Here is a 12,421-nt window from a genome sequence, read left to right as displayed (position 1 = left end):
GTTTCATTAGCTGTCAGTTATAATCATCGACATTAAAATAAACAGACACTAGAAATATATCAGTCTGTGTGTAATTAATCTATATAATATAGGAGTTTCACTTTTGGAATTGAATTACTGAAATAAATCAACTTTTTGATGATATTCAACTGATATTGAATGATATGATATTTAACTTATGCAACTGTATATATGTAAATCAGCCCAAGAAATGGCAGCCTCACAAATGCTCACACACCTACATACAGACACACACACAGACATCTATACGTATGCACACACATTCCTTAGAGCCTTTGTTCACTGTAATCATTCCTGAACCACTCCCCTTTTTGCTGTGGGAGGAACCAGGAAGTCCCTCCCCTCCCTACAAAATCTTTTCAGAGAAAACAAAACTGATCTGTCTTTTCCTTCGTCTGGGTGAGAAGAAGAACAGTAAAATGACTCAACAGGGAGTTCTGCTGGACCACAACCAGTTCAGTTGTTCAATCTGTCTGGATCTATTGAAGGTTCCGGTGACTACTGCTTGTGGACACAGCTACTGTATGAGCTGTATGAAAGACTGCTGGGATCAGGATGATCAAAAGGGAGTCTACAGCTGCCCCCAGTGCAGACAGACCTTCACTCCCAGGCCTGTTCTGAGGAAAAACAACATGCTGGCTGAGGTGGTGGAGAAGCTGAAGAAGACAGAACTCCAAGCTGCTCCTCCTGCTGACAGTTCTGCTAGACCTGGAGATGTGCTGTGTGACGTCTGCTCTGAGAGGAAGCAAAAAGCTTTCAAGTCCTGTCTGGTGTGTCTGGTCTCTTACTGTGAGGCTCACCTCCAGCCTCACTATGAATCTCCTGCCTTTATCAAGCACAAGCTGGTCAAAGCCTCCTCACAACTGCAGGAGAAGATCTGTTCTCGTCACAAGGAAGTGATGAAGATTTTTTGTCGTACTGACCAGCAGTGTATCTGTTATCTGTGTTCAATGGAGGACCATAAAGGTCACGATACAATCTCAACTGCAACAGAAAGAACTGAGAAACTTCCATCTTTGACTGATTTGCGTGCAATACAACTGAGGGCTGGTCGTTGATAGGAAATAGTGATGACATTTATTTCAATTAAGTTAACAAACAGACTAATTAGACTTTTCAGCTTCTGGTTTTCTTGGAATGAGCAAAGGTTATAGTTATGCAAACATTTTGTAGAAACCCACACCCTGCTTAGTTTCTGTCAGTTAAAATGAAGTGTACACAATTATTCTAATACAAAATAAAATGATAACTGTTCATCATTTGACAGTACATATAAAACAAACTATTCCTAACTTGTGTGTTTGTCCTCAGCGGGAGCTTGGACTGAGTCAACAGGATATTCAGAAGAGAGTCCAGCAGAGAGAGAAGGAGCTGAAGGAGCTCCAACAGGCTGTGGAGTCTCTGACTGTGAGTACAGTTCTGGAAGACACATCTGGACCTCAAGTGGGACAGGACAGAAATTAAGAAATGTGTCTGTGTGTTGTGTTGTGTTCAGCGCTCTGCACAAGCAGCAGAGGTGGACAGTGAGAGGATCTTTACTGAGCTGATCCACTCTATTGAGAGAAGACGCTCGGAGGTGAAGGAGCTGATCAGAGCCCAGCAGAAGGAAGCAGTGAGTCAAGCTGAAGGACTGGTGGAGAGACTGGAGCAGGAGATAGCTCAGCTGAAGAGGAGATATGCTGAACTGGAGCAGCTCTCACACACAGAAGATCACATCCATTTCCTCCAGGTACAGTAACTTGCTTTCCATCTTTTTTACTGGAAGAAAGTCACTATTTAGTTGTTTATTTGTAGTTATTTTCCACTAACTCGTCTCTCTTTGTCTATCTATCTTTCTCTTCAGGTTTATCAGTCTCTCTCCAGCACCAGTGTATCTTCAGTTTTACCCAGCACCATCGCCCCTCATCGTAAGGACTTCTGTGATGTAAGGGAGGCTGTGTCCAAGCTGAAAGAGAAACTAGAGGACATCCTTACAGGGGAGTGGCCAAAGATCACAACCACCGGTGGGTAAAATACTTGTAGAGGGATCATACAAGCATCCTGTAGATACACTGTAGATCATACAAGCATCTTTAGACTAATCCAACATTTCAGTCATCACGGTCACCTCTATGTGATTGTGTTGGTGTGTTTGTAGTGAATCCAGCAGATATTTTGCTACCTTCAGAGCCCAAGACCAGAGGAGACTTCTTTCAATGTGAGTGTCTTTCAATGGATCTTTTTATCTCTTCACTTAAACTACACACAAACCATAAGCTACTAGACACAATCCATATTAGTATTTGTTATAGAGATGATGGCAGTGCAGTCCTACATAAACCCCACCATTCATACATGACAGCTGAACACAATAAACAGGCAGCACACATTAGACAGTTGCACAACTGATGCAACACAAATGCCTTCAGGGAAAAGTGAGACAGCTTTTATATATTGATACATTGCCTACCTACCAAAACTTACTCCAGAGATAGAAATGGAAAACGCTACAAGTAGTTATCCACCAAATAAATTCCTTCTAGATACTATCTGACTGACTTCATTTCTCTGATTCTGTGTCTGCTCTTCTCCCAGATTCCTGTCAGCTCACACTGGACGCAAACACAGCATACAAACGTATATCTCTGTCTAAGGGGAACAGAAAAGGAAAATGTAATTCACAAGACCAGTCATATCGTTATCATCCAGAGAGATTCACTGACGTCTGTCAGGTGCTGTGTAGAAATGCTCTGTCTGGACGCTGTTACTGGGAGGTGGAGTGCAGTGGAAGGGTTGGTATAGCAGTCTCATATAAAGACATCAGCAGAACAGGGTCAAGTCTTCTATGTGGATTTGGATACAATGATAAATCCTGGTGTTTATGGTACAATGGCAATCGTTGTCATTTCAGACACAATAATGTTGAGACAGTAACATCAAGCTTTGGTTCCAGAGTAGGAGTGTACCTGGATCACATGGCAGGTACTCTGTCATTCTACAGCATCTCTGACACCATGACCCTCATCCACAGAGTCCAGACCACATTCACTCAGCCACTCTATCCTGGGTTTGCATGTTGGTCTTTGCGGTCCACTGTCAAGCTGTGTGAGCTGGAGTAGTTCACATTAGTGTCCTTCCCTCCTTGCATCTCTGGTTGTGGAACTGCACCTCTTAACTTCCATTTCTTCTCTGAGACTTTTGAGGGAGCTCTTCCTTGTCTTCTCTGAGGGGTTTGATCTTTAGGTAACTGTGAAGTCAACTTTGTGATATTGCTGGGAAACACAGAGTAGGGAGTGTACCTGGATCCCACAACAGGTACTCTGTCCTTCTACAGCAGGGGTCCCCAAACCTTTTTCTGCAAGGGCCAGATAATTTTCCTTTTTTTAATGTGTGGCCGGGTCGGTCTGTAACAGAAAATTGCATGGGCCGGAGTAACTACCAGTATTATTGTGGAGATTTTATTGTGATTTGAAATATATTTATTATGCTTGATTAGTTTATTATTTTGTTATGCACCATACATCCTTACATATCAATTGGTATATAGCCTATTAAAAGAGCATTATTACTATCGTAATTACCTTTTTTCATATTCATTGCTATTGAAATCAAAACATTTACTCTTGTATGCAAAAATAATCAGTGTAAACCTTTAAAAAAAGTAGTTTGGGGACCCCTGTTCTACAACTGTGTATATTTCATATCTCTTTTGATTTGGTCATACTGGGAGAATTATTTCTCTCCTCCTTGAATGTCAGGGTCAAGGTTAGAGACTGTTAGAGATTGACTCTTATGTTAAAGTATAGAAGACACCTCATGCCAGATCCTGTGGATTTTAAGGGTCAGGTTCAAGCACCAGCTTCAGTTGGTTAAATATATATACAAATAATCTTTGTGTGGGTATTAGAATTGAAGTATATTCCCACTTGGAAACTAGCAGGAACTCTATTCCTGCCCTGAGCAAAGACATATGCAACGTTCAACAACTGACAAGAAGTTACAGTTCACCTCAGAAAACAACATTAATTTAATGCATTTATTCTGAAACTTAATCATGGTGTTCAAAGGTTTGTCTTGACCTTGAACTATTCCCTTCTTCCTTGATATCAAATAAATAATACATCATCTCAAAAAATAAAATACGTTTTAGCTTTCACATAGGTAGAATGAAGTCTGTACTCATGTTTTCCACATTGCAGACACATAGCACAAAACGACACAACTCCCAGTCCTCCACCTTGTTTTTGGAGAGCCACCATCCATGTTTTAGCTCCATTCCCACTTGCTAATCTTATCACCCAGCTTATTATTTGATTGAAAATAATTATTTGTTCTAGTTTGGGACTGGAGCAATGAATAAATAAATACCCTTACAGGGTGATAGCTCTCTTGGAATGGGATGGGCAGCCCTGAGGTAGTGCAGCTCTTAGAGATAGTTCTCAGCGAGAGGACCAAAATGATCCACTACAATTTACATTTACATTTATGCATTTAGCAGACGCTTTTATCCAAACCGACTTCCAAGAGAGAGCTTTACAAAAGAACATAGGTCACTGATCTTTAACAACGAGGTAGTCCCAAACATTGCAAGCAGCCAAAACATGAAGCATACATTGTGAAAAACTAAACAAGTGCCAAGGGAAGACCCATAAGAGCATGCAGTTATACAAGTTACAAATTCAAACATCATGAACCCCAAAAAGTGCAAGACTGTTACGTAGAAGAACAATCAACAGTAAAATATTTCACAGCGAGTACAAGAGTTAACTTCGTTATAACTAAACTACAAGAGCAACACATCTCTCAATAAGAGTCATTGTGATCCTGGAGGAAATTGACATCAGGTCCAATCAAGCATTCCTAGTGCCGTTGTACTACAATAAATAATAATATAAGATACAATGTTAGAAATGTATCCGAGTAGCTCTCTCTTTTCATGTGATAACCAATGAGTTACGCTGATGAGATTGACATGTGTGACCTGTGCATACATGTAAGCGCACGCGTGCGTGTGTTAATAAAGATTCAGTCTTTATTTTATTTTTTTTACAGCAAAGCTGATTTCTCACTGTGTGGTTTATTACGTGAAAGTAGTATTTGGATAGCACTGGGTACAGGACATAGAATCGCTGTACAATTCACACTGTCAAAAATGTCCCTACAAATTGGAGTGAAGTGGGAAACAACCCGTGAGTAGTTATTTAAAAACATTCCAATCGTACCTATTTGTCAAAACGTCGGGCCATTGTTTTGGAAAAAACGCCGCGCTATTTAGACATTATGACGTCATGGGGCATAAAGGGATTGTGACGCACTTTACCAAATAATATAAAAACGAATTGCAAAATCAAACCTATCAGTGATGAAATAAATGTTCATCACAAGGCAAAGGAGTCGTTTGAAAGAGTTTGTCATCCTTACTGAGTCCGTAAAACATGGATGAAATCCCCAAACAGGAAAGACTAAAAGAACGGAGGCCTAAAAAGAAGGTAAGTGGGTTATTTATCTGGTAGCTAAAACGATTAAAACACACGAAAATGTTTGGTTCTTTAGATTCTATAGAATTTCATTTCTGTGAGTTTAACTGTTGTGTTTAACAATGTGACTTAACTTGGATACATAGTGTAGATCTAGTTATATTTCATATTACGAAGTCATTAACTTGGATACATAATGTAGATCTAGTCATATTTCATTTTTCTAAGTCATCAAAAGTTAAAATAAATTCTGTTCAAGGCACCTCTGTCTCTCTCTCTCTCGCTGTCTGTCTCTGTCTCTCTCTAGCTGTCTCTTTCCCTCTCTCTCTCTCTCTCTCTCTCTCTCTCTCTCTCTCTCTCTCTCTCTCTCTCTAGCTGTCTCTGTCGCTCTCTCTCTCTCGCTGTCTCTCTCTCTCTCTCTCTCTCTTGCTGTCTCTCTCGCTGTCTCTCTCTCTCTGTCTCTCTCTGTCTCTGTCTGTCTGTCTCTCTCTCTCTCTCAACCCCTACTCCCCTCAACTCAATCTACCTCCATGTCTCCAACAACTCTGATAACTTTCTCTGTTACTTTGCCTTGCTAAAGCGTTTGTCTTGCCTGCAGATCAGGGTTACAAGTGTGAAGATGCCTCCCATGTACCAGAGCAGCTACCGTGAGTAATTGGTTTATTAATGTTTCAAAAGTACAACATTCATGATTGAATTATCACTTTCTATCAAGAGAGAGGGATCCACCAATCACACTGTGACAATCCTCGACATGTAGGTGTTGCTCCACCAATCAAAATCCGATCCCGCCCAGAGGAACCAATGACCCTGGACGAAATTCCAGTGTCAGAGGCCATGATGTCCCACCCGTGAGTGTCCATGTTAACGTCCCCTTTAGGCTACTGCTCTGTTGAACACAATGTTAAGATGTGTCGTCAGTTGTCATTGTACTGTAGAGAGTCCGTAACACATCTGTTCTTCTTGTTGTTACAGTCAGTGGAGACTGGTCAAAAAGGTCCTGTTGAGAAAGGTAGATAAAATCTTTAGTTTCTAACTCAAAATACTTTTTTACTCAGCTTGACAATAACTATGTGTATCTGTACTGCGATTGAACTTTGTCCCCTTTTTTCACTCTGCCTGTTTTCTCTCCTCTCTCTCTCCATCCTTTTCTGTCTCTTCCCCCTCTCACCCTCTCTCTCTTTCTCTCTGTCTATGTCTCTGTCTCTGTCTCTCTCTCTCTATTTCTCTCTCTCTCTCTCTCTTAGAACAAGAGCATCGCTGAGCTGCAGAAGCGCTCACAGGAGATGATGGAGTGGGTTCTCCAGGTGGCCAATGATGGGGTTCTGCCCGCCATGGCCATTTACCAGGTCCTTCACCTCCAACAAGAACCTCTGTCTTCCGCTACCTCCCACAGCAGCGGCATCTCCACAAGGAACAGGTCTTTTTCGTCTCCTCCTTCGTCCAAGGACCAGGCCTCTTCTCAGGGCTCAGCCCAGCCTGATGTCCCCAAGGGGATCATCTCAAAGAAGTCCCACCCCCTGCTGGAAAGCGGGCTGGGATCCAGGCCACAGGACAGGCTATCGAGCGAGATGCCTCCAACACCCCTTCACCCCAGTAGGTCCACAGAGGAGGATATCCTTGCCACGGCATCCCTCACTGTGGCAGAGGTCATCGCCATGTTGAAGAGAGTGATGGCGAGAGACAGGGAAGAGGCGAAGCTGTCTGCCATTGTAGAGGAGCTCTGTGACTCGGCCATGGACAAGGTGATGGACGAGTTGGTGCTTCACCACCCGGGCAGCTCCTTGTCGGAATTCTATTCGACAAGTATCTCTGAGGACCTGATCCTGAACACCTGGCAGGACGCCAAGGAGAAGATCCAGGTCCTCGCCGACATCCACATGGACGCCGTCAACGAGCAGATGCCCCCGCGGCCCCTGTTGTCTGCCAACAGCAACACGTCAGAGGTCGTCTTCCACAGGGAGAAAAAGGAGGCTGAGAAGATGGCGTTGTTCTTCATTGGCAGTGTGGCAGAGGCCGAGGAGATGGAAAAGGCTATGACATCGCCCTGGCCCAGCTGTGTGACAGCGGTATTGACCGGCTCAGGCCGCAGCTCGGTCAGCAGCATTGGACGCGTCAGATGCGATAGCGAGCCTCATAACCCCTCCACCCAGATGGAGAGCCTCTCTGGCATCCTGGCCCACCACGCCCTCTTCCAGAGACAGGGCGTTTTCACCACAGAGGAGAAGCTGGAGCTGGTGAGACGGGTGGGGGGCATCCTCCAGGGGATAGTGGCCAGAGAAAGAAGCTCTTCCCTGAACCAGCCCCAAGACGCCGACACGGCCTCCCTGCCCCAGAACATCTCCAGTGCCTGCAACATCATCCACCTCGTTCTGGAGAACTTCAGCGCAGCTGTGGAGATGATTACAGAAGGAGAGGTGGACTTCCTGCAGCCACGCGGTAATGACTTCACCCTGTTGGTGGAGTGCGTGAGCGAGTCCCTGCTCAGCCAGGTTACGGAGGAGGTGAAGGCCCTACAGAGGAGGAACCAGGGGGTCAGCAGCGGGAGGAGGAGCAGGAGGAGCCGCAGCCAGGGAGAGCTGCTGGGGAACTGGGTCAAGGGAAAGGAGGAGATGGAGGCCTGCAGACGCTCGTGTCAGGAAAGCTTCCTTTTCAGCACCCAGCAGGAGGAGAGGAGATCAGAGGAGGAGTGCAGCTCGGCTAGCGACGAGGAGGAGGAGGAAGAGGAGCAGCAGAAGGAGGAGGCCAGTTCAGCCTCCAGTAGCCCTAGCCCCAAGAGTCCTAGCCCCAGGGGCCCTAGCCCCAGGAGCCCTAGCTCCAGGATCAAGGCAAACAGCCACAAGCTCAACCTCACGGCTCACAAAATGCTGGACACTGTTGTGCGGATGGCCTACTCCACCAGATCAGTCTCCAATGATGAAGACTGCGAAAAAGACAAAGGAGGCTCCTCCGTCGGGTTGTTGGACCAGGCTGAGTACGACCTGGGCCGCCTGCTGGCCTCTCACAACATGTGTACCAGGATGTTGCAGACGAGGATCCAGAGCTTCTCCATGGAGCTGATCGACCGCCTCTATGAGCTGCTCCTGGACACGCAGGTGGGACGACTCCCCTCGACAGGCCGCTGCCGCTCCAAGCCCAACATCCAGAACCCGGAGGCCAAGCAGCACCTGGACTGGGAGCTCTTCACTCCGATGCTGTACAATTTCATCCACTTGGCTTTCAAGAAACTGATGGAGAACTTCCTTGGCCTGACCAACTCGCTTCCGGACGAATGTGTCCTGGTGAACGACCACCTCGAATGGATGTGTAAGAAGGACAGGACCTCCATCAGGGATGTAGCTTGGGAGAGCAGCGACAGCGACGACAGCAGTGACAGCGTAAACAGCAGCGACAGCACGTCTCTGGAAGGGTTCCACTGCGTGATGCCGGGCCCCAGCCCAGGGACTGTGGGTAGGAACCGGCCATCTTCCTCTGCCAGCCAGGACCAGAGGAGGGCGCTAGAGACAATTTCTGAGGTGTTGACCCTCAAAGTGGGAGGGGTCCTTCAGTGCTCCTGCAATGACCCAGCAAAAGTAATGGCCATTGTCAACAAAGGTAGAGAAATCTTTTACTCAATTCAATATATTGACCCCAAAGGGAATTTTAAGGTGTTCAGGTAGCTTAAATAGTAACACTGAGCACACTGTTACAGAATAAGTACAAATGATAGAATGCATTAAATGGAATGCTCTTTAGAAATAGAATGTCTCACCTTGTCGCCATATAGCTGTTATTAAATGGATGTGTCTTACATGTTACAAAATATTCTCCTTGTGAAATTTTCCTTAACCTTTTGGGGTATAAGACCTCTGTAGTCTATAACTATGTTAATATAATACAGAGTTGTAAGTGCTACAGTACTGCTGAATGACAGTGTAGGTATAGTTTAGAACTATAATATTAATACTGTTTTAAGAAAAGTATAGGTTATAACTATAGTAATTCAAGGATACTTAAAAGTGAGAGTGTTTTTTTTTTTTGTGCCAGGCCTTGATGCTGAGTTCATGGCCAGGATCGCTAACCTTTGCAGGTCCTCCTCTGAAGCCACAACAGAAAGTCATGACCCAGAGTTGAGTTCAAGTTTCGCCACCCTAGAAGTAGGCCAGTCTGAGAAGGCCGATATTGTCCCCAACAACAACAATGTTGACCATGTTTATGAATTCCATGAAGAGGAAGACATGTCAGAAAGTCTGACCAAAGGCATCAACATTGCCAGGCAAATAAATACCATGGGGGATGGGAAAGATGATGAAGCTTGTGATCTTCCTGAGGTGGTCCAGGTGCTTCCCTGGTTGCCCCCGAGACCCCCTGAGACCTCCTCCCTGCAGACTTTGGAGATTCGCATCCAGGAGAAGGTCTGGAAGCCCTCCGGGCCCAGTGCCCTACACCACCAGACCCTGCGGGACCTGCTGCATGGTCTCCTGGTCCGCCTGGCCCTCCAGGAGTCCCCCTCAACCTCTAGCTCCCTCACCTTCTCGCAGATAGAGGCAACTCTCCTCCAGGAAGTGGGCTGGATTCTCAAGACCCAAGATGGGATCAGCCTCGTCCTGGAGCACCTGCCTCAGAGCCCTTTCTACAGCGGCACAGACGCCCTGGACGCCATGTTGGAGGCGGCTTATGCTAAGCTGTCGCTCAGCGCTAACAGATGCAGAGCCCTGCTCCGCTCCGCTTGCCATGGAGAAGCTGGAGCCATTTGTAGCCTGGCTGAGACCATCGCCAAGGTCATCTCCCGCCACGCCGAGGCCTGGCGCGCTCCTGCTGTGTCCGATCTTAGCGTCCATTTTGAGAAGGAGAATGCTATGAACTCTGCTGGCTTGGAAAAGGCCGGTGGAAGCTCCAGCTCCCTGTGTGAGGATGTGAGGCTACATGACGGACCTGAGATGGAGTCTTCTGGCTTGGGAAAGGCCAGTGAGACCCATATGGAGATTAAAGCAGATGGAAAGGTCAAGAAGAAGAGATGTGACAGATTTGATTTGGTAAAGGCCAGAGAGTGTCCCTTCTCCTCCAGATCACCAGAAGAGCTGAGGATCTCCAGGAAGCAGAGAGAGAGAGCTGCAGACACAGGCTTGTTAAAGGCCTGGGAGAAGATTGACAGGTCTTCTGAGGAGACCTCCACCTCCCAGTCCTGCCACTCCTCTTCCTCATCCTCATCCTCCAACTCAATGTTATCCCCCTCTGTACCCTCCCAAACCTTCAACAGGTCTTCCATCTTCCATTCCAATCTGGGCCGTCTTGGAAAGAAAAAACTCTCCAGCCTCCAAAGATGGTTCACATTGGTAAGATGAAAATAACTCCACACACACTGGCACTGGGTAGAACTGACCTTAACTGAGTCAAGGATAAGATGGCTTACAAGTAAGCATGTGTAGAATACATTATGTATGAGTAGTAAACAGTAGATGTAATTATTTCGCAGACGTATTCATTCAAATTCAAACACGAGGGATTTGAACCTCTGACAGTTACAGTTAATGTAGTTATGTCCTGTCAACATAATGTAAGACATTTAAGAATTATGTTTGCCTTTACTCTCCCTTCCACCCCCCTAGATGAGAAAGAAGACCAAGGCTGTTACTGGGAAAAAGAAAAAACAACAGACAGTTACTCCTCTCAACGGTGAAAGTGAGACTTTGAATGGATATTTGTTCATTTAGGCTAGGCTTTAGTTGGCTCTCCCATAATTTCACACACAAACACACACACACACTCGTTGCAAGTAAATAGACAGTGCTGAAGTTGTGTGTGATGTTATGTCCTGTTGTGTGATGGTTTTCCATGTCCAGGCCCAGATCTTGCAGAGTCCTCTAACATCCCAGGAAAAGAGGAACAGACACAGAAGAAGAAGAAGTCTATTAAAGGCTTCTTCCGCAGGATCTCTGGAGCTCTCTCCAAGGTGTTCTGCTGTAGCTGCATGACTCACCAGTAGAGGGAGCTGCCTGCTTACTGACCTGACTGCAGCGAGGACCTGACACATCCCACTCTGATCATTTTTTTAAATCCCTTCTGATCTCTTTTTCATGAATTAAAAAAAACTAAAAAACATTTTGTTTATACCTCCCTTGTAATCGCTAAGCTATTTGTGTTTAGGTTTGTGACATCTCCATATCAGGACTGCAGCCACACAGAGGATTCTTATTGTGGCACAGCACACAGACACTTTACTTCAGTTTAAGACTGAGATAAAACACTAGCATTTCTTAAACTTTTAGATATATATAGTTGTGTTGAGAATGTTTGGTATTTCAGGGTTAGGGACTTTTACTGTGTTTGAATGCAAGGAGGGTGCTTGTCTTATTATGTTATCAAAAAGGCAGGTGAGGAAGAAGGGAGGAGGGGCAGAGGAGGAGGGGGGGGGAAGAGGAGGAGGGGGGAGCAGAAGGAGAAGAGTGCCTGGCAGAATGAGGGATGAGGGCAGAGGGAGTGGAAGAATGAGAGAGGAAGGGAGAAACGGTGGAGTGTTCACACACCAATCAATATCTGTCACCAGGGAATCATGAATGTAACACAAAGGTGAAGAAACTCTTTGAATAATGTCACAAATTACAATTTAATTAATTAAATATCCATGAGGATAAATATACATTTGTCCCAATGTCCTCATGTATGCTTCAGAAAAGAACATTGATAACAGATAACCTTATGAGAACTGAGACTTGGGTAGTAGAAAAGCTGACCACTGTGCCGCACGCTGAGCAGTGCTCCAGATGTCTGCGTGGTGCGATGATGTCATACTGTTTCAGAAGCTGTGCTGTCAGCACTGGAACTGATGACCAGGTTCTCCCAGTCTTCTCCCTTGCCTCTGCTCTCTCTTCTCCTTGTACTCCCTGTTCTCCTTGTTCCCCTGGCTCTCCAGGTTCCCCTGGCTCTCCTTGTTCCCCTGGCTCTCCTTGTTCTCATGGTTCTCC

The 12,421-nt window shown here is 45.6% G+C and overlaps 2 protein-coding genes across 2 annotated transcripts; both read left to right on the top strand.

Moving 5' to 3' along the window:
• The first annotated feature begins 420 nt into the window (after window positions 1-420).
• LOC146300827 (E3 ubiquitin/ISG15 ligase TRIM25-like) lies at window positions 421-4,117 on the top strand. Its single transcript, XM_084706487.1, has 6 exons — window positions 421-1,028; window positions 1,330-1,428; window positions 1,517-1,750; window positions 1,865-2,024; window positions 2,159-2,218; window positions 2,596-4,117. Exons 1-6 carry the CDS (start codon window positions 441-443, stop codon window positions 3,117-3,119), a joined length of 1,665 nt encoding a protein of 554 aa, XP_084562613.1. The 5' UTR covers window positions 421-440; the 3' UTR covers window positions 3,120-4,117.
• Window positions 4,118-5,244: 1,127 nt separating this feature from the next.
• Window positions 5,245-11,556, top strand: LOC146300826 (uncharacterized). The gene is made up of 8 exons (XM_084706486.1): window positions 5,245-5,489; window positions 6,076-6,124; window positions 6,238-6,328; window positions 6,453-6,489; window positions 6,725-9,071; window positions 9,504-10,792; window positions 11,066-11,138; window positions 11,300-11,556. Exons 1-8 carry the CDS (start codon window positions 5,436-5,438, stop codon window positions 11,440-11,442), a joined length of 4,083 nt encoding a protein of 1,360 aa, XP_084562612.1. The 5' UTR covers window positions 5,245-5,435; the 3' UTR covers window positions 11,443-11,556.
• Window positions 11,557-12,421: the final 865 nt, after the last annotated feature.

The sequence above is a fragment of the Hypomesus nipponensis genome, chromosome 2 (genome assembly GCF_054491055.1).
Source record: "Hypomesus nipponensis isolate SF chromosome 2, ASM5449105v1, whole genome shotgun sequence".
In the NCBI taxonomy this organism is placed as follows: Eukaryota; Metazoa; Chordata; class Actinopteri; order Osmeriformes; family Osmeridae; genus Hypomesus; species Hypomesus nipponensis.
This window is presented reverse-complemented; position numbering and strand designations above follow the sequence as displayed.

What these genes read in the sequence shown, in the direction of transcription:
- LOC146300827 (XM_084706487.1), top strand. Translation starts at nt 441, where the DNA reads ATGACTCAACAGGGAGTTCTGCTGGACCACAACCAGTTCAGTTGTTCA. An exon ending in AGGCTGTGGAGTCTCTGACT is followed by an intron (nt 1,429 to 1,516) that starts GTGAGTACAGTT and finishes TGTTGTGTTCAG; the next exon opens with CGCTCTGCACAAGCAGCAGA. An exon ending in CAGAGGAGACTTCTTTCAAT is followed by an intron (nt 2,219 to 2,595) that starts GTGAGTGTCTTT and finishes CTCTTCTCCCAG; the next exon opens with ATTCCTGTCAGCTCACACTG.
- LOC146300826 (XM_084706486.1), top strand. Translation starts at nt 5,436, where the DNA reads ATGGATGAAATCCCCAAACAGGAAAGACTAAAAGAACGGAGGCCTAAA. An exon ending in AAAAGGTCCTGTTGAGAAAG is followed by an intron (nt 6,490 to 6,724) that starts GTAGATAAAATC and finishes TCTCTCTCTTAG; the next exon opens with AACAAGAGCATCGCTGAGCT. An exon ending in TACTCCTCTCAACGGTGAAA is followed by an intron (nt 11,139 to 11,299) that starts GTGAGACTTTGA and finishes TTCCATGTCCAG; the next exon opens with GCCCAGATCTTGCAGAGTCC.